This window comes from Canis lupus, chromosome 19 (genome assembly GCF_048164855.1).
Source record: "Canis lupus baileyi chromosome 19, mCanLup2.hap1, whole genome shotgun sequence".
NCBI lineage: Eukaryota > Metazoa > Chordata > Mammalia > Carnivora > Canidae > Canis > Canis lupus.
In genome coordinates this window covers 1861142-1887241 of record NC_132856.1, presented here as the reverse complement: position 1 = coordinate 1887241, position 26100 = coordinate 1861142, and the positions used below count along the sequence as shown (strand labels likewise).

At 39.4% G+C, this 26100-nt stretch overlaps 1 protein-coding gene across 8 annotated transcripts in view; it reads left to right on the top strand.

Annotated features, from left to right (window-relative positions):
• The window catches only part of ALDH1L1 (aldehyde dehydrogenase 1 family member L1), a 110834-nt gene that overhangs the window by 49688 nt on the left and 35046 nt on the right, over positions 1–26100 (top strand). For all 8 annotated transcript variants that reach the window (XM_072784839.1, XM_072784838.1, XM_072784835.1 and 5 more), the window contains 2 exons: positions 23615–23762; positions 25327–25446. In XM_072784839.1, coding sequence (XP_072640940.1) covers positions 23615–23762; positions 25327–25446 — 268 coding nt within the window. The remainder of the gene's footprint in view (positions 1–23614; positions 23763–25326; positions 25447–26100) is intronic.

The following is a 26100-nucleotide window of genomic DNA, read 5'->3' as shown; positions in this document are numbered from 1 at the left end:
GTATTGAAATGTACTTTCCTCTTAGTACTGCCTCTGCTGTAACCCAAAGGTTTTGAACAGCTGTGTTTTCATTTTTGTTAGTTTGCATGAGTCTTTAATTCTTCTCTAATTTCTTGGTTGACCCATTCATTCATTCTATGACCCATTCATAGGCTGCTCTTTAAGCATTGTTTGAGTTTCTTCCAAATTTCTTCTTGTGCTTGAGTTCTAGTTTCAAAGCATTGTGGTCTGAGAATATGCAGGGAATAATCTCAGAATTTTGGTATTGGTTGAGACCTGATTTGTGATCCAGTACGTGGTCTGTTCTGGAGAAAGTTCCACGTGTACTTGAGAGAATGTGTATTCAGTTGCGTTAGGATGTAATGTTCTGGGATCCCTGGGTGGTGCAGCGGTTTGGCGCCTGCCTTTGGCCCAGGGCGCGATCCTGGAGACCCGGGATCGAATCCCACGTCGGGCTCCCGGTGCATGGAGCCTGCTTCTCCCTCTGCCTGTGTCTCTGCGCCTCTCTCTCTCTCTCTCTGTGACTATCATAAATAAATAAAAATTAAAAAAAAAAAAAGGATGTAATGTTCTGTATATATCTGTGAAGTCCAGTATGTCATTCAAAGCTCTTGTTTCCTTGTTCTGCTTGGATGATCTGTCCTTTGCTGAGAGTGGAGTGTATGATTATCTGTGTGTTTCTTTACTTTGGATATTAATTGGTTAATATAGTTGGCTGCTCCTACATTAGAGACACAAATATTTATAATTGTTAGGTCTTCTTGTTGGATAGATCCTTTAAGTATGATATAGTGTTCCCCTTCATCTCTTACTACAGTCTTTGGTTTAAAATCTAATTTATCTGATATGAGAATTGCTACCCAAGCTTTCTTTTGAGGTCCATTTGCATGGTAAATTGTTCTCCATCCCCTCATTTTCAGTCTGAAGGTGTCTTTAAGTCTAAAATGAATCCCTTGTAGATAGCATTTGGATGAGTCTTGCTTTTTTATCCAGTCTGATCCCTGTATCTTTACTGGGACATTAACCTACTCACATTCAGAGTGATTATTGCAAGATATGAATTTGGTGTCATTGTATTTCCTGTACAGTCCCTGTTTCTGCAGATTGTCTGTTTCTTTGGGGCCCCTCTTTGCTTTACAGGGTCCTCCTTAATCTTTCTTGCAGGGCTGCCTTGGTGGTCACATATTTTTTTCAGTTTCTGTCTATCCTGGTAGCTCTTAATCTCTCCTTCTATTCTGAATGAGAGCCTTGCAGGATAACATATTCTTGGCTGTATGTTTCTCTCATTTAGTACCCTGAATAGATCATGCCAGCCCTTTCTGGCCTGCCAGGTCTCTGTGGAGTGGTCTGCTATTAATCTTTCTCCCACTGTGTGTTAGGAATCTGTTGTCTCGAGTTGCTTTCAGGATTTTCTCTTTATCTCTGAGATTTGCAAGCTTCAGTATTATATGTGAGGGTGTTGATCTGCTTTTGTTGATTTGGAGAGAGGTCCTCTCTAACCCTTGGATATGAATGCCTGTTTCCTTCTCCAGATTAAGGATGTTCTCAGCTATGACTTGCTCAAATATACCTTCTGGTCCTCTCTCTGTCTCTCTATCTGTGTCCTCAGGAATTCCAATAATATGGATGTTATTTTTTTCAAAGTATCACTTAATTTTTTGAAGTCTCTCCTCATGGGCTATTAGTTGTTTTCCTTTATTTTCCTCAGTTTCCTTCCTTTCCATCAACTTGTCATCTATGTCACTTATTCTCTCTTCTGCCTCTTTTACCCTAGCTGTTAGAGCATCCAATTTAGACTGCATCTTAGAGTATTTTTAGTTTTTCCTAATCTCATTTCTGCACTAAGAGATTCTCTAGAGTCTTTTATGCTTTTTTCAAAACCTACTGGTAACCTTATAATTGTAATCCTGAACTCCATCCCCAACATCTTACATAAATCCATATCGATTAGATCTGTGGCAGAAGGTATTATCTCTGGTTCTTTTGTGGTGAATTCATCCTTCTATTCATTTTGTCTAATGCAGAATGGCTGTCTGAGTAAGCTAAGCCAAAAATATCAACCATGACCCAAGCAAAATACACACTAGACAATTACGAAGAGGTCAGGAACTAGAAAATAGAAGAAAAAAGATAAAGAAAAAGAAAAATAATAAAAAAGAGAAACAAAAAAAGAGGGAGGAAAAGGGTGAGGAGAGAGAATATAATCCTAGAGTGAATAAAACAGGGTTATCCACTTGGTTCTAAGGGTATTTTGGTTAGAAAATAGTAAATTCCAAATTTATAAAAAATGCAAAACATATACATATATATAAATATATATATATATAATTGAGTACAATAGAAAGAAGCCCTAAATGAAGAAAATATCTACAACATGTAGTTGTAAAATATGAAAGTTAAAAAAATAGTTAAAAAGGAAGAGTTGATAAAATAAGAAACTATTTGAGATGGAAAAAAAAGGAAAAGTATTGGAAGATTTTAACCTGAAAGATAAACAAATCATAGGAGAAAAACCTTGAGTTCTATACACTATTTTGCCCCAGTTCTAGAGCTTTCCAGTCCTGTCTGGTCAGTAAACTTGCTGTTCATCTGTTCTTCCAGCTAGCCTTCTAACAGAGGGGACTGCTGTGCTGATTTTCAGGTTCTGCCTGGATGGATTTGCACTGCCCCTTGCCAGGGGGCTGGGCTCAGTGTGTTTGCTGTGTGAGATATTTTTTAACGAAGGCATCCTGCACCTCTTTTGAGGGTGAAAGAAAAAAAAATGACTGTACCCCAATCTCCAGCCCTGGAGCTGAGTGATATGTACGAAACTCTGTAGACCGCCAGTTGCCTGCCCACTCAAGTCCTCCCTGGAGGCATGTGGGGGACACTGATTTGTGCAATTTGTAGAATTCTGACAGGGAGAGCTTTTGCCTGCTTGTGTATGTACCTGCTCTACCCCTCCCAGAAAAAGCGGAGAGTCATCCTGTTTCTGTCCTTTGCTGGGCCCTGGCATGGAGAGCATTCACCTGGTAGAGTCAGTCTAGAGGAAGGGACCCAACACAGAGAGGGGTCAACACAGAGAGAGGTCCCTGATCTGGCCATGGTTCCTTGTTAATGGCAAAAGAATCTGAGCCTTTTCCCAGGCTTATTGACCTAAGCCTGTCTCCCCACTCCAAGACTTGGCTCTACTGGCTCAGGCACCCCTGTTCTTTCTGTGCCTCTGACATATTGAGACTCCTATGACCCCTGTGATCCTTCCCCTACTTCACCTTGAGTACCTTTCAGGCAGGGTTGTCTCTCACAGGAGCAGATTTCTATAGGTCCTGATCTCAAGCTCCAGGACTGTATCAATTTTCTGCAGCCAGCTTACAAAGGTTTCCTCCCTCAGTCATTTATCTTCTAACATATTCCCTCCATTTCCCTTTTCCACACTCCTACCTTGCAAAAAGTGGTTACTTTTCTATTTGTACAGTTCCAGCCATTCTTTCTGTACATCTCAGGTTGAATTCATAGGTGTTAAGGTTGGTTTGATAGTTTTCTGGTTAAATTTAGGGGACCAGATGAAATGAGAACCCCTACTCTTCTGCCATTTTACCTCTCTCCCTTAATTTTTTATTTAAATTCAATTAGCCAACATATAGTAAGTACATCATTAGTTTCAGATGCAGTGTTCAATAATTTGTCAGTTGATAACACACCCAGTGCTCATCACACCATGTGCCCTATATTGGCCATTATTTCTTTAAATAAGCTTTCTGCTCCTTTCTCTCCTTTTTCTGAAACTCCCAATAATGTATATATTGGTCCATTGATGATCTCCCATAAATCCCTTAGTCTTTCTTCTTTCTTTTTAGTAATTTTCCTTTTTGCTTCACAGACTTGATCGTTTCAAATGAGCTCTCTACAAGGTAACTGAATCTCTAATTTCCAAGCTAAGAACTTGGAATTTCCTCCCAATCATGTAGTGCTGTGCCAGGGAGCAGAGACCATGGCAAGAAGGTGCCACAGATTTTCCTACTGGCTTCAAAGCAGCTGGTTTTACACTTGTCAGAGGTGCAAGAGTCTTTTAGTTGGTTTCTGGATTTCTCATAAAGGGAATTGGTCCATGTATGATTGAGTTGGTGTTTCTTTGGGAAGAAGAGGGTCTGAGGCATTGTCTTGCCATCTTATTGATGTTACTCTAAGAGCATTAAGAAAACTGATTTCTCCACCTTCTATTCTGCCTCCATCTTTTCCACCACATAAGCATCCAGTTGATGGGGACAGAGACCCAGATTATGAGCCAGAAGCTCATTCTCCTGAACTAGCAAGTTTGGCCTGTGATTTGGGGCTGGAATACTGGCAGATATCTCAATTCAAAAATAATGAGAAGAAACAGGAGGAGAGAGAGTAGGATAAAGAAGATAAGGAGGAAAAGAAAAAGAATGAGAAGGAGAAATTAATGTAGATCATTCAGTTTGTAGACCAAGGAGCTTGTGGAGCCCTTTGGCATGCTTCCTAAATACTTTGTTAAGAACATGAGCAACAGGGATCCCTGGGTGGCGCAGGGGCTTGGCGTCTTCCTTTGGCTCGGGGCGCGATCCTGGAGACCTGGGATCGAGTCCCACGTCGGGCTCCCGGTGCATGGAGCCTGCTTCTCCCTCTGCCTGTGTCTCTGCCTCTCTCTCTCTCTCTCTCTCTCTCTCTCTCTGTGTGTGACTATCGTAAATAAATAAATAAAGTTAAAAAAAAAGAACATAAGCAACAAAGTTAAGATACCTTGTTTCTTCTTTGAGCAGTCTCTAGTCAGGCAGCTTAGGGGATGTCAGAGACCCATTGTGTTAGCCAGGGTCCCCACAGAATAGATGGCACACTCTAGCTGGACAACTGAAGAGAGTTTAATTAGGGGTCTATACATGAAAAGAGGGGCAGGGAAGACCAATAAAGAATGTCAAGGTACCTTGGGGCTCACAAGAGCTGGTAGCCTGGCTGTGAAGAGGCAAGAAGAAGGAACCGGAACCCTGGGGGCTTGGAGCTGTTAGAGAGGATAGGAGCTGTGACCATTGGAATGGAAACACAACCTTTCCAACCTATGGATCAGCAGTGAGGGAACAAGAGGATAAATACCCCAACCTCTTTTCTCTTATCCTCCAGTTTCCTACCATTATCTCCTATTGGCCAAATAAAGCCAGAAGTCCAAAGACTAGTGACTTTATAGTATATGCAACTTTAATATAGCCCACAAAATCCAGCCTCCCAGGATACAAGATAGAGGAGAATGAGAAAGGGACTACGGAGAGATAAAGAGAAAACACACATCTCATGAGAGAACTGGAGAGCCTATGAAAAAAATATACCTTGGCTGTCTTGTACCCAGGATGGAGAATTAAGAATTAAAGATCCACCACTGGTTGAGTAATACTACCAAAGGCATGTGGAGGAATGAATAGATGCCCCCCTCTGTGCAAGGCTTGCTTGTGTCCTCTTGGCTCTGTCCTTGACACTTGGCTGTTCAACATTGCTACATATGAGTGCTATATAGCCAACTAATCACTTTGGGAATGCAGTAAAGCTGAGAGGGATGGGAGCACACTGCATGGGAAAGTCAGGGTGTAAAGGCTCTCTGTGCAGCTGGAAATGTGGCCCCTTTAAACCAGATGAAATGTATCAAAACCCAATGTATGGGGGATCCCTGGGTGGCGCAACGGTTTGGCACCTGCCTTTGGCCCAGGGCGCGATCCTGGAGACCCGGGATCGAATCCCACATCGGGCTCCCGGTGCATGGAGCCTGCTTCTCCCTCTGCCTGTGTCTCTACCTCTCTCTCTCTCTCTCTGTGACTATCATAAATAAATAAAAATTAAAAAAAAACCCAATGTATGATTCTCTTTGGAGCTCAGAAAAACCAAATCCCTGCTACAAGTGGAGGATGTAGGATGTGGCTCTGAATTTGTGTGAATTAGGGGCACAATGTGACGTCATGCAATCACTTGTGTCATCTCTGAATATTTGTTGAGCACCTACTACTAGTAAGGCACTGTGCCTGGGTTAGGATTATAGTGGGACAATAGATATAATTCCTAGACTGTATGTGCTTTGGGGGAAGACAAAGTAAATAGACAAAATTACACTTCTCTCCCATCCAAGTACTAACCAGGATCAAACCTGGTTAAGCTAAGTATAGCTTTCAAGATTGGATGAGATCAGGTGCATTCAGGATAGTATGCACTGCCTGGATTCCACTTCTGGTAATAGTTCTACAGAAGTGCTAGTATCTTGGGAAAGCCATCCATCACCATCCTGGTCTTCCCAAGGCTGACCCAGGTCCCTGGTGGACAAGCTTCTTTTTTGGGGAAGTCCACTGTCCCATTCATGGCTAAAGTGTTGGAATCCCCAGAATGCTTGGACTCTTCCCAAGCTTCCACCTGCATGGTCACCTATGCCATGGATCTGGAAGCTGTGAAGATGCAGGCTGATGCCCAGCCTGGCAAAGCCATCACCAGGCCCCAAACCGAGGTGGCCACCACCAGCCACCAGGCTTCAGGAGGTGCTAAACTCATCAGAGCTCCCTCCCTTCCCTCCTCATAGATTAGGCAGGCTACAGCAAGAAGAAGCAGTTGGGTTCTTTTATATCAAAACAACAAAACACCAAAAAGCAAGTTAAGAGAACTCCACTCTTTACTATTCAAGCCATATGCAAGCCTTCCTGATACCCATAACCCTTGTACCAAGTAGAAAATAAACTTCAAGCAGCCAATAAATAAATTAAATAAATAAATAAGTAGGATCCTTGGGAGGTTCAGCAATTTAGCACCTGCCTTTGGCCCAGGGCATGATCCTGGAGTCCGGAGATTGAATCCCACACATCGGGCTCCCTGCATGGAGCCTGCTTCTCCCTCTGTCTGTGTCTCTGCCTCTCTCTCTGTATTTCTCATGAATAAATAAATAAAATCTTTTTAAAAATTAATTAATTAAAAATAAATCACATTATTATTATATGAATTGTCTAATTTACTCACTACAAAGTAGCAGAAGACTATTGTTATTAATGAACTTTTTATTGTATAATAGTTTTAGATTTCCAAAAACCTTGTGAAGATAGTACAGAGCATTCCCATATACTCCACATCCAGTCACTTCATTATTAACATCCTACATTAGTGTGATACATTTGTCACAGTCAGTGATCCAATATTGCGACATTACTATTAATTAAAATTGATAGACTTTATTCAGATTTGCTCATTTTTCTTTGTAAAGTCCCTTTTCTGTCCCAGTACTCCATTTGGGATACCACATTACACTTAGTCATTAGGTCTCCTCTACATTGTGATAGTTTCTCAGCTTGCTTTGATTTTGATATTAACATTTTTTAAGGAGTACTGGTCAGGTATTTTGTAGTCTGTTCTCTCAGTTGGGATTTATCTGATGTTTCCCTCATAGTTAGAATGGGGTTATGGTCTTGAGGAAGTACAGAGATAAAGTGGCATTCTCATCAGCATATCAAGGGAGCATGGTATCAATATGACATATCACTGTTGAAGTTGACCTTGATCACCTGGCTGAGGTCATGTTTGTCAGGTTTCTCCACTGTGAAGTGTCTCTTTCCCCTCCATTTCCATACGTATTCTTTGGAAAGAAGTCATCTTGTGCATCGTGAGTTATGCTCCACCTCTTGAGAATAAAGTATCTACCTAAATGATTTGAAACTCTTCTGCATGGAGACTTATCTTTTTTCTCCCGTTTATTTATTTAATCAGTATGGAGTCATGGATATTTATCTTATACATTGTGTTAAATCCAATGTAATTTATTGGTTTTGTTGCTCAGATTTTTTTAAGCTTTGTCTATTGAAAGCTTTCAGTTGGATCTTGTACACCTTTAACATTCCATGTTCCTTTTATAAGCTCTTCCTTACTTTGTGGCACTACAGGATGTTCTTGTACCTTCCCTGCCATAGCCCTAGAATCAGGCATTTCTCCGAGGATCCTTGCTTGCTTTTATTGGAAGATGTGGGTGCTAGGTGTGCTTATTTCTACTTGTGTGTCATTGCTTCTTGGCCCTCCCAGCTGACAGAGCAGAAAATATATCTATAGCTGTCTCTCTGTATATCTATATACCCATCTGTATATCTATATAAAGAAGAATATATATATATATTCTTGAGGAATACAGAGATATTTATATATATATATTCTTGAGGAATACAGAGATATTTATATATATATATATCTGTGTCTATAAGGATGAAGGTGTCAGGGGTCTCCAAGGCAAAGCAAATGTCAACAAATTTCCTCAATTTTTTTGTTTTTCTGAGAAACTATTTTTCTTTCACTTTTGAAGAATAATTTTGCTGGATACAGAATTTTATGTTAACTTCTTCTTTTGATACTCTAAATAGTTGACTCCACCTCTTACTTGCATGGTTTCTGAAGAAAAGTCCAATGTAATTATCATACTTGTTTTTATATGAGTAAAGAATTTTTCCCTCTGATTTCTTACAAGATTTTCTCTTTATCTTTTATTTTCTGCAGTTTGAATATGACATGCTTGTGTAGATATGTGGGTTTTTAAAAAATACTACTTAGTGTTCTTTGAGCCTCTGTTTCTATGGGTTAGTGTCTTTAGAAAATTCACAGTATTATTACTTCAAATATTTCTTCTATTTCTTTTTTTTAATAAGTTTATTTTTTATTGGTGTTCAATTTACCAACATACAGAATAACACCCAGTGCTCATCCGTCAAGTGCCGCCCTCAGTGCCCGCCACCCAGTCACCCCCACCACCCGCCCTCCTCCCCTTCCACCACCCCTAGTTCGTTTCCCAGAGTTAGGAGTCTTCCATGTTCTGTCTCCCTTTCTGATATTTCCCACACATTTCTTCTCCCTTCCCTTATATTCCCTTTCACTATTATTTATATTCCCCAAATGAAAGAGAACATACACTGTTTGTCCTTCTCCGATTGACTTACTTCACTCAGCATAATACCCTCCAGTTCCATCCACGTTGAAGCAAATGGTGGGTATTTGTCGTTTCTAATGGCTGAGGAATATTCCATTGTATACATAGACCACATGTTCCTTATCCATTCATCTTTCAAAGGACTCCAAGCTTCCTTCCACATTTTGGCTATTGTGGACATTCCTGCTAGAAACATTGGGGTGCAGGTGTCCCGGCGTTTCACTGCATCTGTATCTTTGGGGTAAATCCCCAACAGTGCAATTGCTGGGTCGTAGGGCAGGTCTATTTTTTTTTTTTTTTTTGGGCAGGTCTATTTTTAATTCTTTGAGGAACCTCCACACAGTTTTCCAGAGTGGCTGCACCAGTTCACATTCCCACCAACAGAGCAAGAGGGTTCCCTTTTCTCCGCATCCTCTCCAACATTTGTGGTTTCCTGCCTTGTTACTTTTCCCCATTCTCACTGGTGTGAGGTGGTTCTCATTGTGGTTTTGATTTGTATTTCCCTGATGGCAAGTGATGCAGAGCATTTTCTCATGTGCATGTTGGCCATGTCTATGTCTTCCTCTGTGAGATTTCTGTTCATGTCTTTTGCCCATTTCATGATTGGATTGTTTGTTTCTTTGGTGTTGAGTTTAATAAGTTCTTTATAGATCTTGGAAACTAGCCCTTTATCTGATAGGTCATTTGCAAATATCTTCTCCCATTCTGTAGGTTGTCTTTGAGTTTTGTTGACTGTATCCTTTGCTGTGCAAAAGCTTCTTATCTTGATGAAGTCCCAATAGTTCATTTTTGCTTTGGTTTCTTTTGCCTTCATGGATGAATCTTGCAAGAAGTTACTGTGGCCGAGTTCAAAAAGGGTGTTGCCTGTGTTCTCCTCTAGGATTTTGATGGAATCTTGTCTCACATTTAGATCTTTCATCCATTTTGAGTTTATCTTTGTGTCTGGTGCAAGAGAGTGGTCTAGTTTCATTCTTCTGCTTGTGGATGTCCATTTTCCCAGCACCATTTATTGAAGAGACTGTCTTTCTTCCAGTGGATAGTCTTTCCTCCTTTATTGAATATTAGTTGACCATAAAGTTCAGGGTCCACTTCTGGGTTCTCTATTCTGTTCCATTGATCTCAGACACAGATCCAGTGTCTGTTTTTGTGCCAGTACCACACTGTCTTGATGACCACAGCTTTGTAGTACAACCTGAAATCTGGCATTGTGATGCCCCCAGCTATGGTTTTCTTTTTTAAAATTCCCCTGGCTATTCGGGGTCTTTTCTGATTCCACACAAATCTTAAGATAATTTGTTCTAACTCTCTGAAGAAAGTCCATGATCTTTTGATAGGGATTGCATTAAACGTGTAAATTGCCCTGGGTAACATCGACATTTTCACAAATTAATTCTTCCAATCCATGAGCATGGAATATTTTCCCATCTCTTTGTGTCTTCCTCAATTTCTTTCAGAAGTTTTGGTTTAAAATCTTTGTGTGTGTGTGTGTGTGTTCCAATACAACTTTATTTACAAAAATAGGCTGTCTTACTGATCTCTGTCTTAAACCAAAAGCCTGGGGATAATTTGCTGTTACCATGCAAGGAGGCACTCAGCATATGACCCAGCTGTGCTTCTTACATGAGCAAATAAGTCCTTTCTTCCTTCTTCACTCCTTTTCTTGATTTATAGCTTAAAGGCAATTTTATTATTTTTCCTTTAATAAAAATGTAAATATTTTTAAAATATTTTTTTAATTTATGATAGTCACACAGAGAGAGAGAGAGAGAGGCAGAGACATAGGCAGAGGGAGAAGCAGGCTCCATGCACCGTGAGCCCGACGTGGGATTCGATACTGGGTCTCCAGGATCGAGCCTTGGGCCAAAGGCAGGTGCTAAACCGCTGCACCACCCAGGGATCCCCTAAAAATGTAAATATTCAAGATATGTGATAGTATGTTCTGATATAGATAGTGAAATGATTATTATAATCAAGCTAATGGACATACTCATCTCACATAGTTAATTTTCTTTTTTGGCAGTGAGAGCATCTGAGAGACCTACTCTTTTAGTAAATTTCCACTATACAATGCAGTAATATTAACTATAGTCAACTTGATGTACATTAGGTCTCAAGAACCTATTCATCCTATATAACTGAAATTTATCCCCTTGACCATAAGGTTAATCACCCTTGCAATTGAGAATTCCACTTGGTCACAGTGAATTCCACTTACTATTATTCTTGTGCAGATTTTTCATTTATATTCATTAGGAATATTGGCTTAAAGTTTTCTTGTAGTATCTTTTTCTGGCTTTGGTATCAGGGTATTTTTGGCCTCATAGACGTAATTGTGTTCTTTCTTCTTTTTTTAAAAAAGATTTTATTTATTTATTCATGAGAGGCACAGGCAAAGGCAGAGACATAGGCAGAGGGAGAAGCTGGCTCCCTGCAGGGAGGCCAATGTGAGACTTGATCCCAGGACCCCAGGCTCACGACCTGAGCCGGAGGCAGACGTTCAACTCCTGAGCCACCCTGGGCACCTCCTGTGCCCCTGTATTCCTTCTTCTTCACTTTTTTTTTGGGGGGGGGGTATGATTTTGAGGGTTGGTGTGAATTCTTAATGTTTGGTAGAATTCACCAGTGAAGCCATTCAGCCTTGAGCTTTTCTTTGTTAGAAGGTTTTATGATTATTGATTCAATTTCTTTATTAGTTATGAGTCTATTCATATTTCCTATTTCTTCAGGAATAGAAAACTAAACTACTCAAAGTTAGTTTGTCGATTGCATAATTTCTGGCAATTTGTTCATTTCATTTAGGTAGTCAGATTTGCTGATGTATAAATTATTACATATTTTCTTATGATCTTTTTATTTATTTAAAATTGGTATAATTACTTTCATTTCTGATTCTGAGTTTTTGGTTTTTCTTTTTCTTGGTCAGTGAGGTTTGTTAATTTTGTTGATTCATTTCAAGGAACCAAATTTGGTTTCATTGATTTTCCCATTTGCTCTTTTATTCTCTATTTCTGCTCTAATTATTTCCTACCTTCTGCTAGCTTTGGGTTTAGGCTACTCTTTTTAAAAATTCCTTAAGGTGTACAATGAGGGTATTGACTTGAGATCTTTTTTAATGTACACATTTACACTTTTAAATTTCCTTCTCAGCACTACTTTTGTTGCAATCTGTAAGTTCGGGTATGTTGTATTTTTGTTTTTTCTTTGACTAAAGGTATTTTGATTTCCCTTGTGATTTCTTTTTTCACCCTTTAGTTGCTTAAGAGTGTTTAATTTCAACATTTTTGTGAATTTTCCAGTTTTTCTTCCACTATTGATTTCTAGTTTCATTCCATTGTGATCAGAAAAAGAAAAAGATGTTTTATAAGATTTCAATCTTTTAAAATCTATTAAGACTTGTTGTGTAGCCTAACAAATGGTTTATCCTGGAGAATATTCCACGTTCAGTTGAGAAGAATGTGAATCCTGCTATTCTTGGTTGTTCTGTATATGTCTGTTCTGTATTTACAGTTGTTTTATTATGTTGCTTAATTACTCTGTTTCTTTATCTTCTCTCTGGTTGTTCTATCCATTATTGAAAGTTGGACATTTTGGTCTCGAACTATTATTATAGAGTTTTTGCTCTGTATTTTTGGGATGCTGTGTTATTGGTACCTGTATGTTTATAATTGTTACAGCTTCTTGCCATGTTGAACCTTTTATTAATAGTCTTTGTTTTCATAAGCTTGTTTGATTTAGAGTTTATTTTTTTCTGACAGTATAGCAATCCAGCTCTGTTTTGGTTACCCTCTGTGTGGGATACCTTCTCATTTACTTTTGCTTTCAATTTTTTCTGTGTGTGCACTTACCACATCTAAAGTGAATCTCTTGTAGCATGTGGATGGATGATGTTTTTTTTATCCAATCTTCCAATCTGTTTTTAATAGGAGTTTAATCTCTAACCATTACCATTTAACCGGATTATTGATAAAGAAAAGGACTTACTTCTGCTATTTTATCTATTTGTTTTCAGTATTTTGTTTATGCTTTTTGTTCCTCAGTTTCTCTATTATTGCCCCTTTGTGTGTAGGAGGTAGTGTACCATTGTTTCCTCTGCCCATTTTAGTTATTTTTAATTAACTTAGAGACTACAGTTAACATATTTAACTTGTAACAATGTAGTTTGAATAATACTAACTTAGTTTCAATAGTATATACTGTGATCCCATACATTGCTGTTCCTCCCCCAACTATTGTTACAGACTGCATCTTTATACATTGTATAGCCGTTAATATTGGTTTAAAATTATTGTTTTCCTCATTAGGCTATTATGTAGGGAAAAGAGAGAAATTACAACCATAGTGAGAGTATAGTAACCCTGGCTTGCATATTTACCCGTGTAGTTACCTTTACCAGTGTTCTTCTTTTTATTTATTTTTTTCTTATGGCTTTGAGTTACTCTTTAGTGTTCTTTCATTTCAACCTGAAAATTTCTCTTTTGTGTTTCTTGTATGGGAAGTCTACCCGGAACGAATTCCCTCAGCTTTTCTGTATCCTGAATGTTTTAATTTCACCTTCATTCTTAAGAGACATTCTTTCAAGACTTTAAATCTGCCATCTCACTGCTTTCTGGCCTTCTTGGTTTTTGAAAGGAAATAAGCTTTTAATTTTATGGAGGATCCTTTGTATATGAGGAGTTAGTTCTTCCTGCTTTCCAAATTCCTTCTTGTCTTTGGGTTTCAACAAGTTGACTGTAACATGTCTTGGTATAAATCTCTTTGAGTTTATCCTCCTTGAAATTCATTTAGCTTCTCAGATGTGCTCATTCATGTTTCCTCAGATTTGAGAACTTTGGGGATATTATTTCTTCAAATATTTTTTCTGTCCTTTTCTATCTCTCTTCCTCTTTGGAACTCCTAAAATAAGAATGTTGGTAAGTTTGATGATGTCCTTCAGACTCCGTTCATTGTTATTCATTCTTTTTTCCCCTCTCTTCTTCATACTGGATAATTTCAAGTTCACCAATGTTTTCTTCTGCTTCTTCAAAGCTAATGTTGAACCTCTCTAGTGAGTCTTTTATTTTAGTTATTGTACTTGTCAGCTTCAGAATTTTTGGTTTTTTATTAAAATTTCTATCTTTATTGACATTCTCATTTTCTCATAAATCATTTTCCATATTTCCTTTAGTTCTTTGTTCATGGTTTTCTTTAAATCATTGTATATATTTAAAGACAGTTGACTTAACTAACATCTTTGACTAATAATTCTAATATCTGATCTTCCTAGAGAGTGATTTCTTCCAAAGTCTTTTATTTTTCCTGTCCATTAGCGATATTTGCCTATCTCCTTGTATGTTTTACATATTTTTGTTTAAAACTGGAGGGTTAAGTTGTGGTAGTTCAGAGAATGTGATGGTCTCATTCTTCAGTGATTGCTAAATCTAGCTTGTGGAGGGTTAGAGCCATCCATTTGTGACTTTCCCAAACTGTTTCCCCCTTTTTTTGCTAAGTTTATATTCTTTGTTGTATGTAGAAATTAAAGTTTCTGTTCTGTTGTCTCTGTGGTCAGCCAGTAGCCTAACAAGGATTTTCTTAAATATCTGACTCCCAAAAGAGGGGAATGAGTACTGCGTCTTTCGCTGTCCTGCAGGCTGCCTCAGCCTTTGGGGTTAGAATGTAGGTGCCACCTTTGCACTGGCCCCTCGGTGACCAAAAGCAACATCAGCACTCAGAGCACACAGTCTGGATATGCAGGAGACAAGATCCTTATTGCCCACCCTGGCTCCAGAAAGCTGCATCGGGAATGAGGCCAGCTGCCCTCACTGCCTCCTACCACAGGGATGGGGAGTAATATGTCATGAAAGGCTGAAATTTACTGATGTTTACAGTCTCCTCATCATGTCCTTTCCTGGATGCTGCACGTGTCTGACTCCTCTAGAGTTCAGAACATTGGAATCAGATGATTCTGCAAGTTCAATGGTTGTTTATGTGGAAGGATGGATCTTTGGAACTTCAGTTTCACCATTTTCTGTCTTATATGTAAGGTTTCGTTTTTCTTGAGTAAATACCTAAGAGTGAAATGGGAAGTATATGTTTGATTTTTAAGAAACTGCCAACCACTACCCAAAACAGTTTCCAAAGTACCATTTTAAACAATCCCACCAGCAATGTAGGAGACTTCAGTCGCTCTACATCTTTTTTTTTCATGAAACATATTTTCTTTAATATCATTAAAAATTGCCATTGTCTATGACTTTACAAAGAAAAAATTACTTTTAGAAACCCGTAGGCAAGGTCTTGTAGTATTATGAATTGGTAATACAAATTGAGGGGTGGAAACAAGTTATGGGCTTTTCACACAGGGATTCTTTATAAATTTGGAAAAATGTAAAGCATAATGAACAAATAAAATCACACATAATACCACTGTATCAGAAAGTGCTTACATTCAGTGGTGAGTATCAGAAACCTGAGAAACTGTGGCTTAAATTTGGAGTTTTATATACTTGGTAAAACTTTCACAGATGGGCAGTCCCAAGCTGGCATGACATTCCATGATGCTATTAGACCCAAGATCCTCCTATCATTTTCCTTCATTAGGGCAAGATAACTGCCCCACCTTCAGCCTTGTCTACATATCCCAGGCAGGAAGAAAATATATGTGCTCACTTTCCAAAATATGGTGGGAATAAATATAAATTATTGTGTATATGTTGCAAGCTAACCTATCACTCCTGGTTTACAAATGCAGTCGCTCTACATCTTTACCAATAATTGATATTGTCAGATTTTAATTTAATTTGAATTTTGTATTTAAATCCATTTTAGTTAACATATACTATTATTAGTTTCAGGAATAGAATTTAGTTATCATCAGTTGCATAGAACACCCAGTGCTCATTCCATCAAGTGCCCTCCCTAAAGCCTACACCAATTAGCCCACCCTCCTGCCCACCTTCTCTCCAGCAACTGTCAACTTGTTTCCTACAGTTAAGAGTCTCTTATGGTTTGCCTCCCTCTCTGCTTTTATTCTACTTTATTTTTTCTTATCTTCTCCTGTGTTCATCTGTTTTGTTTCTTAAATTCCACATTCGAGTGAAATCATATGGTATTTGTGTTTCTCTGACTAACTTATTTCGCTTACATAATACTCTATATTTCCATCCACATCACTGCATATGGCAAGATTTCATTCTTTCTTATGGCTGAATAATATTCCATTACACACACACACACACCACATCTTATTAATCCATTCATCTGTCTATGGAGATCTGGACTTGTTCCACATTTTGGCTATTTTGGACATTGCTGCTATAAAACATTGGGGTACCTGTGCTGCTTCAAATCACTATGTTTGTATCCATTGGATAAACACCTAGTAGTGCAATTTCTGGGTTGTAGAATAGTTCTATTTTTAACTTTTTGAGAAACATCCATATTGCATTCCCACCAACAGTTTGCATTTCCCTTTCTTTGCATCTTCCTCAACATCTGTTGTTTCCTGAGTTGTTAATTTTAGCCATTCTAACCAGTGTGAGGTGGTATTTCATTGTGGTTTTGGATTGTATTTTCCTGATGACAAGTGATGTGGAGCATTTTTTCATGTGTCTATTGGCCATTTGTATGTCTTCTTTGGAAAATGTTTGTATCTTCTGCCCATTTCTTGTCTGGATTGTTTGGGTTTTGCGGGGTGTTGAGTTTGATAAGTTCTTTATATATCTTGGATACTAACCCTTTATCTGATATGTCATTTGCATATATATTCTCCCGTTCTGTAGGTTGCATTTTAGTTTTATTGACTGTTTCCTTTGCTGTACATAAGCTTTTTATCCTGATGAAGTCCCAATAGTTCATTTTTGCTTTTGTTTCCCTTGCCTTTGGAGACAGGTCTGGCAGAAGCTGCTACAGCTGAGGTCAGAGAAGTTGCTGCCTGTGTTTTCCTCCAGGATTTTTCTGGATCCCTGTCTCACATCTAGTCTTTCATCCATTTTGAGTTATTTTTGTTTCATTCTTCTGCATGTGGCTGTCCAATTTTCCCAACATCTTCTGTTGAAGAGACATCTTTGCATTGGATATTCTTTCCTGCTTTGTCAAAGATGAGTAGATCATTGAGTTGAGGATCCATTTCTGGGTTCTCTATTCTGTTCAATTGATCTATGTGTCAGTTTTTGTGCCAGTGCTATGCTTTCTTGATGATTAGAGATTTGTAATACAGCTTGAAGTATGGAATTGTGATGCCTTCAGCTTTGGTTTTCTTTTTCAACATTACTTTGGTTAATTGGGGTCTTTTCTGGTTCCATACAAATTTTACCGTTGTCTGTTCCAGCTCTGTGAAAAATGTTGATGGTATTTTGATAGAGATTGCATTGAGTGTATAGATTGCTCTGGGTAGCAGAGACATTTTCACAATATTCTTCCAATCCATGAGCATGGCGTGTTTTTCCGTTTCTTTGTGTCTTAATTTCTTTCATAACTGTTCTATAGTTTTCACAGTACAGATCCTTTACCTCTTTGGTTAGGTTTATTCCTAGGTATCTTACGGTTTTTAGTGCAATTATAAATGAGATAGATTCCTTGATTTCTCCTTCTTCAGTCTCATTGTTAGTGTATAGACATTTAACTGATTTCTGTGCATTGATTTTTATATCCTGCCACTTTGCTGAATTCCTGTATCAGTTCTAGCAATCTTGGGGTGGAGTCTTTTTGGGTTTTCTATGTACAATATCATGTCATCTGCAAAGAGGGAGAGTTTGACTTCTTCTTTGCCAATTTGAATACCTTTTATTTCTTTTTGGTGTCTGATTGCTGAGGCTAGGACTTCTAGTACTATGTTGAGCAACAGTGGTGAGAGTGGACATCTCTGTTGTGTTCCTGACCTTAGGGTAAAAGTTCTCAGTTTTTCCCCATTGAGAATAATATTCACTGTGAGTCCTTCACATGGCTTTTATGATATTGAGGTATGTTCCCTCTATCCCTACATGGCAGAGCATTTTAATCAAGAAAGGATCCTGTATTTTATCAAATGCTGTTTTGCGTCTGTTGAGAGGATCATATGGTTCTTCTCTTTTCTTTTATTAATGTGATGTATCACAATGACTGATTTGTGGATGTTTAACCACACCTGCATCCCAGGAGTAAGCCTCAGTTGGTCATGGTGAATAATCCTTTTATGGTATTTTTGGATCCTATTAGCTAGTATCTTGTTTAGAATTTTTGCATCCATATTCATCAGGGATATTGGTCTGTAATTCTCTTTTTTGATGAGGTCTTTGGTTTGGAGATCAAGGTAATATTGGCCTCACAGAATGAGTTTGGAATCTTTCCTTCCATTTCTAGTTTTTGAAACAGCTTAAGAAGAATAAATATTAATGCTTTAAATATTCAATAGAATTTCCCTGGGAAGCCACCAGGCCCAGGACTCTTGTTTTTGGGGAGATTTTTGATTACTGATTCAAATTCTATGCTGGTTATGGGTTTGTTCAGGTTTTCTATTTCTTCCTGTTTCAGTTTTAGTAGTTTATATGTTTCTAGGAATGCATCCATTTCTTCCAGATTGCCTAATTTGTTTGCATATAATTGCTCATGATATTCTCTTATAATTGTTTGTATTTCTTTGATATTGGTTGTGAACTCTCCTCTTTCATTCATGATTTCATTTATTTGGGTGCCTTCTTTATTCTTTTTGATAAGTCTGGCTATGGGTTTATCAATCTTCTTAATTCTTTCAATGAACTAGCTCCTAATTTTGTTGTTCTGTTCTATCATTCTTTGACTTCTTTGTCATTGATTTATTCTCTAATCTTTATTATTTCTCCTCTCCTGCTGGATTTAGGTTTTATTTGCTGTTCTTTTTCCAGCTCCTTTAGGTGTAAGGTTATGTTGTATCTTTGAGACTTTTCTTGCTATTTGAGAAAGGGTTGTATTGCCATATATTTCCCTCTTAGGATTGCCTTTGCTACATCTCAAAGGTTCTTTGTTTTCATTTGCATTTGCTTCCATGTATTTTTAACAATTACTCTTTGATTTCCTGGTCAACCCATTCATTTTTCAGTAGGATGTTCTTTAACTTCTGTGAATTTGTGGGCCTTCCAAATTTTTTCTTGTGGTTGACTCCATGTTTTATAGAATTGTACTCTGAAAATATGCATAGTTTCATTTCAATCCTTTGGTATGGGTTGAGACCTGATTTGTGACCCAATATGTGATCTCTTCTGGAGAATGTTCCGTGTGCACTTAAGAAGAATGTGTATTTTGCTGCTTTAAGGTGAAATGCTCTGAATATATTTGTGGAGTCCATCTGATCCAGTTTGTCATTCAAAGCCCTGTTTCTTTGTTGATCTTCTGCTTAGATGATCTGTCCATTGCTGTGAGTGGGGTGTTAAAGTCCCCTATTGTTGTACTATTATCAACGACTTCCCTTAATTTTGTTATTTTTAAATGATTTTAGTTGACAGAGAGAGAGAGAGAGGGTATACAAGCAGGGGGAGCAGCAGAGGGAGTGGGGGAAGTAGGCTCTCTGCTGAGCAAGGAGCCCAATGCAGGGCTCAATCCAAGGACCCTGGGATCATGACCTGAGCCGAAGGCAGATGCTTAATTGAACTACCCAAGCACTCCTTTAATTTTGTTATTAATTGGTTTATATATTTGGCTGCTCCCAAGTTAGGAGCATAAATATTTAAAATTGTTAGATCTTGTTGGATAGACACTCTTATTATGATGTACTGTCCTTCATCTCTTATTAGTCTTTGATTTAAAATCTAGTTTTTCTGAAAGAACTATTGCTACTCCAGCTTTCTTTTGATGTCCATTAACATGCTAAATGGTTCTCCACCTCCTCACTTTCAATCTGGTGGTGTCTTTGGATCTAAAATTAGTCTCTTATAGACAGCATGTCAATGTGTCTAGGGTTTTTTTTTTTTATCCATTCTGATATCCCATGTTTTTTCATTTGAGCATGAGTCCATTTACATACATAGTATTTATTGAAAGATATGAATATAGTGCCATTTTATTACCTGTAAAGTCTATTACTGTAGATTGTCTCTTTTCCTTTCTGGTCTTCATTACTTTTGGGATCACTCCTTGTTCAAAGGATCCCCTTTAATATTTCTTAATATTAAGGGGATAATATTAATATTAAGGGGGATATTAATATTAAAGGGGATATTCTTGGTTTAGTATTCACAAATTCCTTACTTTCTGTTGGCCCTGGAAACTTTTATCTCTCCTATTCTGAATGACAGCCTTGCTGGATAAAGTATTCTTGGCTGCATATTTTTCCCATTCAGCATCTTGGATATGTCATGTCTGTCCTTTCTGGCCTGCTAGGTCTCTGTTGACAGTTCTGCTGTCTGCCTTATATTTCTACTCTTGTGGGTTAAGGACTCATTGCCCTGAGCTGCTTTCAGGATTTTCTCTTTATCCCTGAAATTTGTAAGCTTCAGTATTAAATGTTGATGTTTTGACCTATTTTTATTGATTTTTTTAGGGGGTTCTCTGTGCCTCCTGGACTCAGGTACCTGTTTCCTTCCCTAGATTAAGGAAATTCTCAGCTATAATTTGTTCAAATAGACCTTCAGCCCCTTTCTCCTACTCCTCATCTTCTGGGACCCTTATTATTCAGATATTATTTTGCTTCATGTTCTCTCAGTCTCCCTTCATGATATAATAGTTTTCTTTCTCTCTTCTTTTCATTTTCCACATTTTCCATTATTTTATCTTCTATATCACTGATCCTCTTTTCTGCTTTGTTCGTCCTCATTTTTTTTGCTTCCATTGGGACTGAGTCTCGATAGCATTTTTAATTTTGCCCTGACTAGGTTTTAATTCTTTTATCTCAACAGTAAGGGATTCTCTAGTGTCTTCACTACTTTTTTCAAGCCCAGCTAATAACTTTATAATCGTCATTTTAAATTCTAGTTCAGACATCTTACTTATATTCATATTGATTAAGTACTAACTCCTGTTCTTTTCAAAGTATTGAAATTTGAGATTTCTTTACATATTCTGAATACAAGTCCTTTATCAGATATGTTGTTTGGAACTTTTGGGGTGAATAACTCTGCTCATCACTTTTGTCTAGAAAAGAGAAAAAGAATCAACAACAACAATGACAAAAGAAAAAAACAAAAAGAACAAGAAACAAAACAAAAAACTAGTTCCTGGGGTATGTTTTGATGTGCTTATTAAAAGAAACTAGATTCCAAAATAGAAAAGAAAGAAACACACACAGACACATATGTGTGTGCGTGTGTGTGTGTGTGTGTGTGTGTGTGTATTACAATGAAAGGAAACAAAAAATAAATATATAGAACATATATAAACTAAATTAAAAAAGGACACCTGGATGGCTCAGCGGTTGAGCACCTGCCCCTGGCTCAGGGTGTGATCCTTGGTCTCAGGATCGAGTCCTACATCAGGCTCCCTGTATGAAGCCTGCTTCTTCCTCTGCCTATGTCTCTGCCTTTCTCTCTCTGTGTCTGTCATGAATAAATAAAATCTTTAAAAATTTTTTTTAAAGTATTGAAATATTACTCAGCCATTAGAAATGACAAATAGCCACCATTTGCTTCGACGTAGATGGAACTGGAGGGTATTATGCTGAGTGAAATAAGTCAATTGGAGAAGGACAAGCATTATATGGTCTCACTCATTTGGGGAATATAAATAATAGTGAAAGGAAATAGAGGGGAAGGGAGAAGAAATGGGTAGGAAATATCAGAAAGGGAGACAGAACATGGAAGACTCCTAACTCTGGGAAACGAACTAGGGGTGGTGGAAGGGTAGGAGGGTGGGGGTGGGGGTGACTGGGTGGCGGGCACTGAGGGGGGCACTTGACGGGATGAGCACTGGGTGTTATTCTGTATGTTGGCAAATTGAACACCAATAAAAAATAAATTTATTATTAAAAATAAACAAATAAAAAATTAAGGCAAGAAAAAAAAAGAATTGAAAAAATAAGAAAAGTACTGAAAAAAACCACTGAAAGACTAAATAATGAAAACAAAGAATGTTGTACACTGCTTTCCCCGAGAGCTGAAGCTTTGTAGCCCTCTTTAACCAGTCAACATTGGTGTGAGCCATTTGTTTATGCTGGTCTTCTGGGGTGGAGCCTATTGTGCTAATTCTCAGGTGCCCTTGCTCTACTGCAGATGTGTCCCAGTTGTGCAGAGGCAAGGCTCAGTGTAAGTGGCTCTGGATTCCACTATGTGGTGCTCTTTTGCACCCCCTAAGGCTTTCAGCACCATGAATGGATGAATATTACCGCATTCTTCTTGCTAGCCCTGGAGCTGAAAGTTCACGTCCCCAAGTCTTCAGTGAGCCCTCACAGAAGAGCAGTCCATCAGTCTTTTCTCCCTGGTTTCAATCCAAACTCTGCATTCACCAGGTCCATGACTTTTCATCTCAGGCATGCAACTGAATTTCAAAACTCTGAATTTTATGGATTCCTGCAGTGCCAACCCACACTGTTCCTCCTGAGGGGTGAGGGTGGAGGCCATGCTTCTGCCTTCTGCTGGACCCCTGCCAGAAAAGTGGTCACACAACTGTGCAGTAAGTAGTTCACAGTTTATGGCAACACAGAGCAGAAAGCTGACACCTAGACTCACTGTTTTCAGTCAGCTTCCCCACTCTTGTGCTTGGGAACTCTGCTGTGCTCAGGCACCCACGTTCTTGTGACTCTGGGAATCCTGAGACCATGCTGTCCCACCTGAGCGCGTTTAAGTCAGGGACATATCCCATTGTAGCAGACTTCCAGTTCTGATTTTGCTCTCCATTGCTTGTACTTTGCAGTAGCCTCCTTAAACAGGCTCTGTCCCTTCTACTGTGTCCTCAGATATGTCATCCAGATTCAGGTCTCCACACCTTTTACCCTCCAAAAAGTGGTCACTTTTCTACTTGTAGAGTTGCAACATTTCTTTTCTCAGATCGCCAATCGCTTTCACAGGTGTTCAGAATGAACTGATAACTATCTAGCTGTATTGAAGGGACAAGGTAAGCTTAGGGTCTCCTACTTCTCTGCCACCTTAACTGCTCCCCCTGAGGTCAGACTTTAATATTAGATATTCTGGTACGTGTGTAGGCATATCTCATTGTTGTTTTAATCTTCATTTCCCTAATGACTAGTGATGTTGAACATATTTTCATATGTTTTTTGGCATCTGTATTTTTTCTTTGGTGAAGCATTTGTTCACTCTTTTGCCTAATTTTTACTTGGATTGTTTTTTCCTAGTATTGAAATTTGAGATTTCTTTATATATTCTGAATACAAGTCCTTTATCAGATATGTTGTTTGGAATTATTTCTCCCAAACTGTGGTTTGTTTTTTCATTCTCTTAACAATGTCTTTCAAAGATGGTTATTAATCTCATTTTGATTATTATTATCAACATATAGGTTGTGTCACTTATCAGAAACTAGTGAAGGAGCTATTACTATTCCAGTTTTGCAAGCAAAGAAACTAAGGCACAGAGGAGCTTTTCACTTGCCCAAGGTCACAAATTAATAAGTAGTGAAGCCAGAACTTGAAACTGGGGGCTTCTGAATCCATGGACTGGGTTCTGAACCCCAGTTCTAAATTGACACTCATACTTTAGGTGTTAAGATGAAGGTTCCTTCTGGGAAAATGGGTTCGGCACCATGATCTCTGCCACTACAATGATGCAGTCCTACCAAGCCTCTTCCCATGCTCTCACTTTTCCACTTTCTTTCCTCCAGACTGGTTGAGGAAGTAAAAGAGCTGTGTGATGGACTGGAATTAGAAAATGAAGATGTTTACATGGCAACCACCTTTGGAGACTTCATCCAACTACTAGTGAGAAAGCTACGAGGGGGCGACGAAGCCAGCGAGTGCATCATTGACTATGTGAGTCCTAAGTCTTCCATGTGGGCTTGGCCCTGCAGATAGATCCCTCAGACACCCACATCTGTGGATCCACAGTGACACATGGGGGAAACTTGGACACCAGGAAACCAGTGCACCCAAGAGCCCACCTTCAGTCTCCCAAGCTCTCTCTGGTAACCCTGCATACCCTGAGGATGTCAGCACAGTTAGGCAAATGCAACAGAAGTAATTGTTATCTATGGGACAAATTCTGGTCCCAAGACATGAGACTAGGATTTTTTTTTTAATTTTAATTTTCTTTTGAGAGAGAGAATGACAGAGAGAGAGAGAGAAAAAGACTCAAGCAGGCTCCAAACTCAGCATAGAACCCAGTGTGGGGTTTGGTCTCATGACCCTGAGATCATGACCTGAGCCAAAATCAAGAGTCGGACACTTAACCAAATGAGCCACTCAGAGGCCCTGATACTAGGGTATTAAGAGACTTTTACAGCGTATTTCTCACTCTCCTTCTCATTTGGTGGTTTTCCCCAGTAGTGACCTCATCTCTGCTGTGGTGCCAGCCCCTGCCAGATCACCCTGCCAGGACTCTAGTTCCTCTGGGGGACCCTAGGCCCTAGTTCTGGTACCACCACTTCCTCCACTTGTCCTTCTAGTCTAGTTGTGGCAGGGGCTTCCTGCTGTTGTCAGTCTCTGGTTTGACTCATGGCCTCTCAGCTCTTTCATCACCTGTGCATCAAATTCCTTTTGTTGATGCCAAACAGGGAGAGAAAGAGAGAGGGAGAGGAAAGTAGAGGGGAGAAAGAGAGAGGATGGGGAATTGGGAATATTTTCCCAATAAGGAAAACAAATGATTCCATATGTTCAGCTTGTATATATGGAAGTGTGATGATGTAATTACAAATTTATTTTTAAAACAAACTCTTGAAAAATCATCCTGAGATGTCTTGCCATCCTGAGATGGTAGACTACCAGTTCCCGTAGGAATTAGCATTGGGATAGTTTGTTTGGAACAAAAGATGAAGAAAGTACAGATGGCCAGATGGACACCAGGTTGGCCTTGGGATTGTGGACAGATGACTGACAAATAGATTTCAGGAGAGGAATGGCACCCCAGAGGAAATTTCAGGTCTGAAGTGTGAAAATTCAGGTCTCTAGGGAAGTGAGCGACGGGGTTGGCCTCATGTCTGGTGACTCACAAGTGTCTCTCTACCAGCTGGCACTTCCTACGTGTGGAGGTCAGGCAACCACCCAAGGCCACACAGCAGGTAAATGGCAGGACTGGGGTTGCCGCCTAAGTAGCCTGGCCTCAGATTCTGTGTTGTTCATCTCTTCTTATCACAAAGCTCACACCACTGTGCACGTAATAGCTCCATGGGCCAAGGCAGGAAGACCAGATTGGGCAAAAGAGACCTGAGAAGGCTGAAGGACCTTGAGCCCTGGCGCCCTTGGAGCGTGTGCGTGCATGCACAAGTGGTTATCTATCTGTTTGTATTTCCTATGTCTCTCTGTGGGTTTGTATCCATCACTGATGCACCATGTAAAGAATCAACACTGCAACTGACACCTGCAAAAACTCCCTTCCCAGGTGGAAAAGGCAGTGAACAAACTGACCCTCCAAATGCCCCACCAGCTCTTCATCGGGGGCATGTTTGTGGACGCCGAGGGTGCCAAGACCTATGAGACCATCAACCCAACAGATGGAAATGTGAGTGCAGGCTTAGCACCCCATCTTCCCTGCTCCCCCTGTGGCCTCTTTACCCACCTACTCCCCTACCTGGCATCTGGGGGTCCTGGCCCAAGGGGCCTCTGCTTGGATGCAAAAGGTTTGCAGTCAGTTTCCAGTCCTCCCTACAGGAATGGCCCAGAGGGGATGAATGGCAGGGAGTCAGGAGGACTCAAAAAGTCTGGAGCTTGCTTCAGAGAATGGGAAGAGTTAAACCCTCCCCACACCCCACCAAAAAGGAAATGAAGCCATTTCCCCCTCCTCCACACTTCAACGATAACCCTAGCATGGCCTCTACTTTCTTGAATATGTGTACACCCCACTGTTGGAAAATTCTTCCTTAGATCCTGTGTTTGTCAGGTGGTCTTCACTGCAACCCTCTTATGTCATGACCCAGTACATGCATGTTATGTTCTCTTATGTGCACACCTACCTGAAAGGACACTTACTGCACAGGTGCATACTGATAGTTTTCCATTCTGCTCCACCCTGTAGCATCCCTCAGGGCCTGCAGAAAACAGCACACTCAAAATTAGTCATTTGAAGAGTTTAAAGAAAGTGGTTGATGAAGGTGTGGACAGGGTGTGAGGACTTACACAAGGAGGTACAGCGCCCTCAGGCAGAAATTGGGAACTT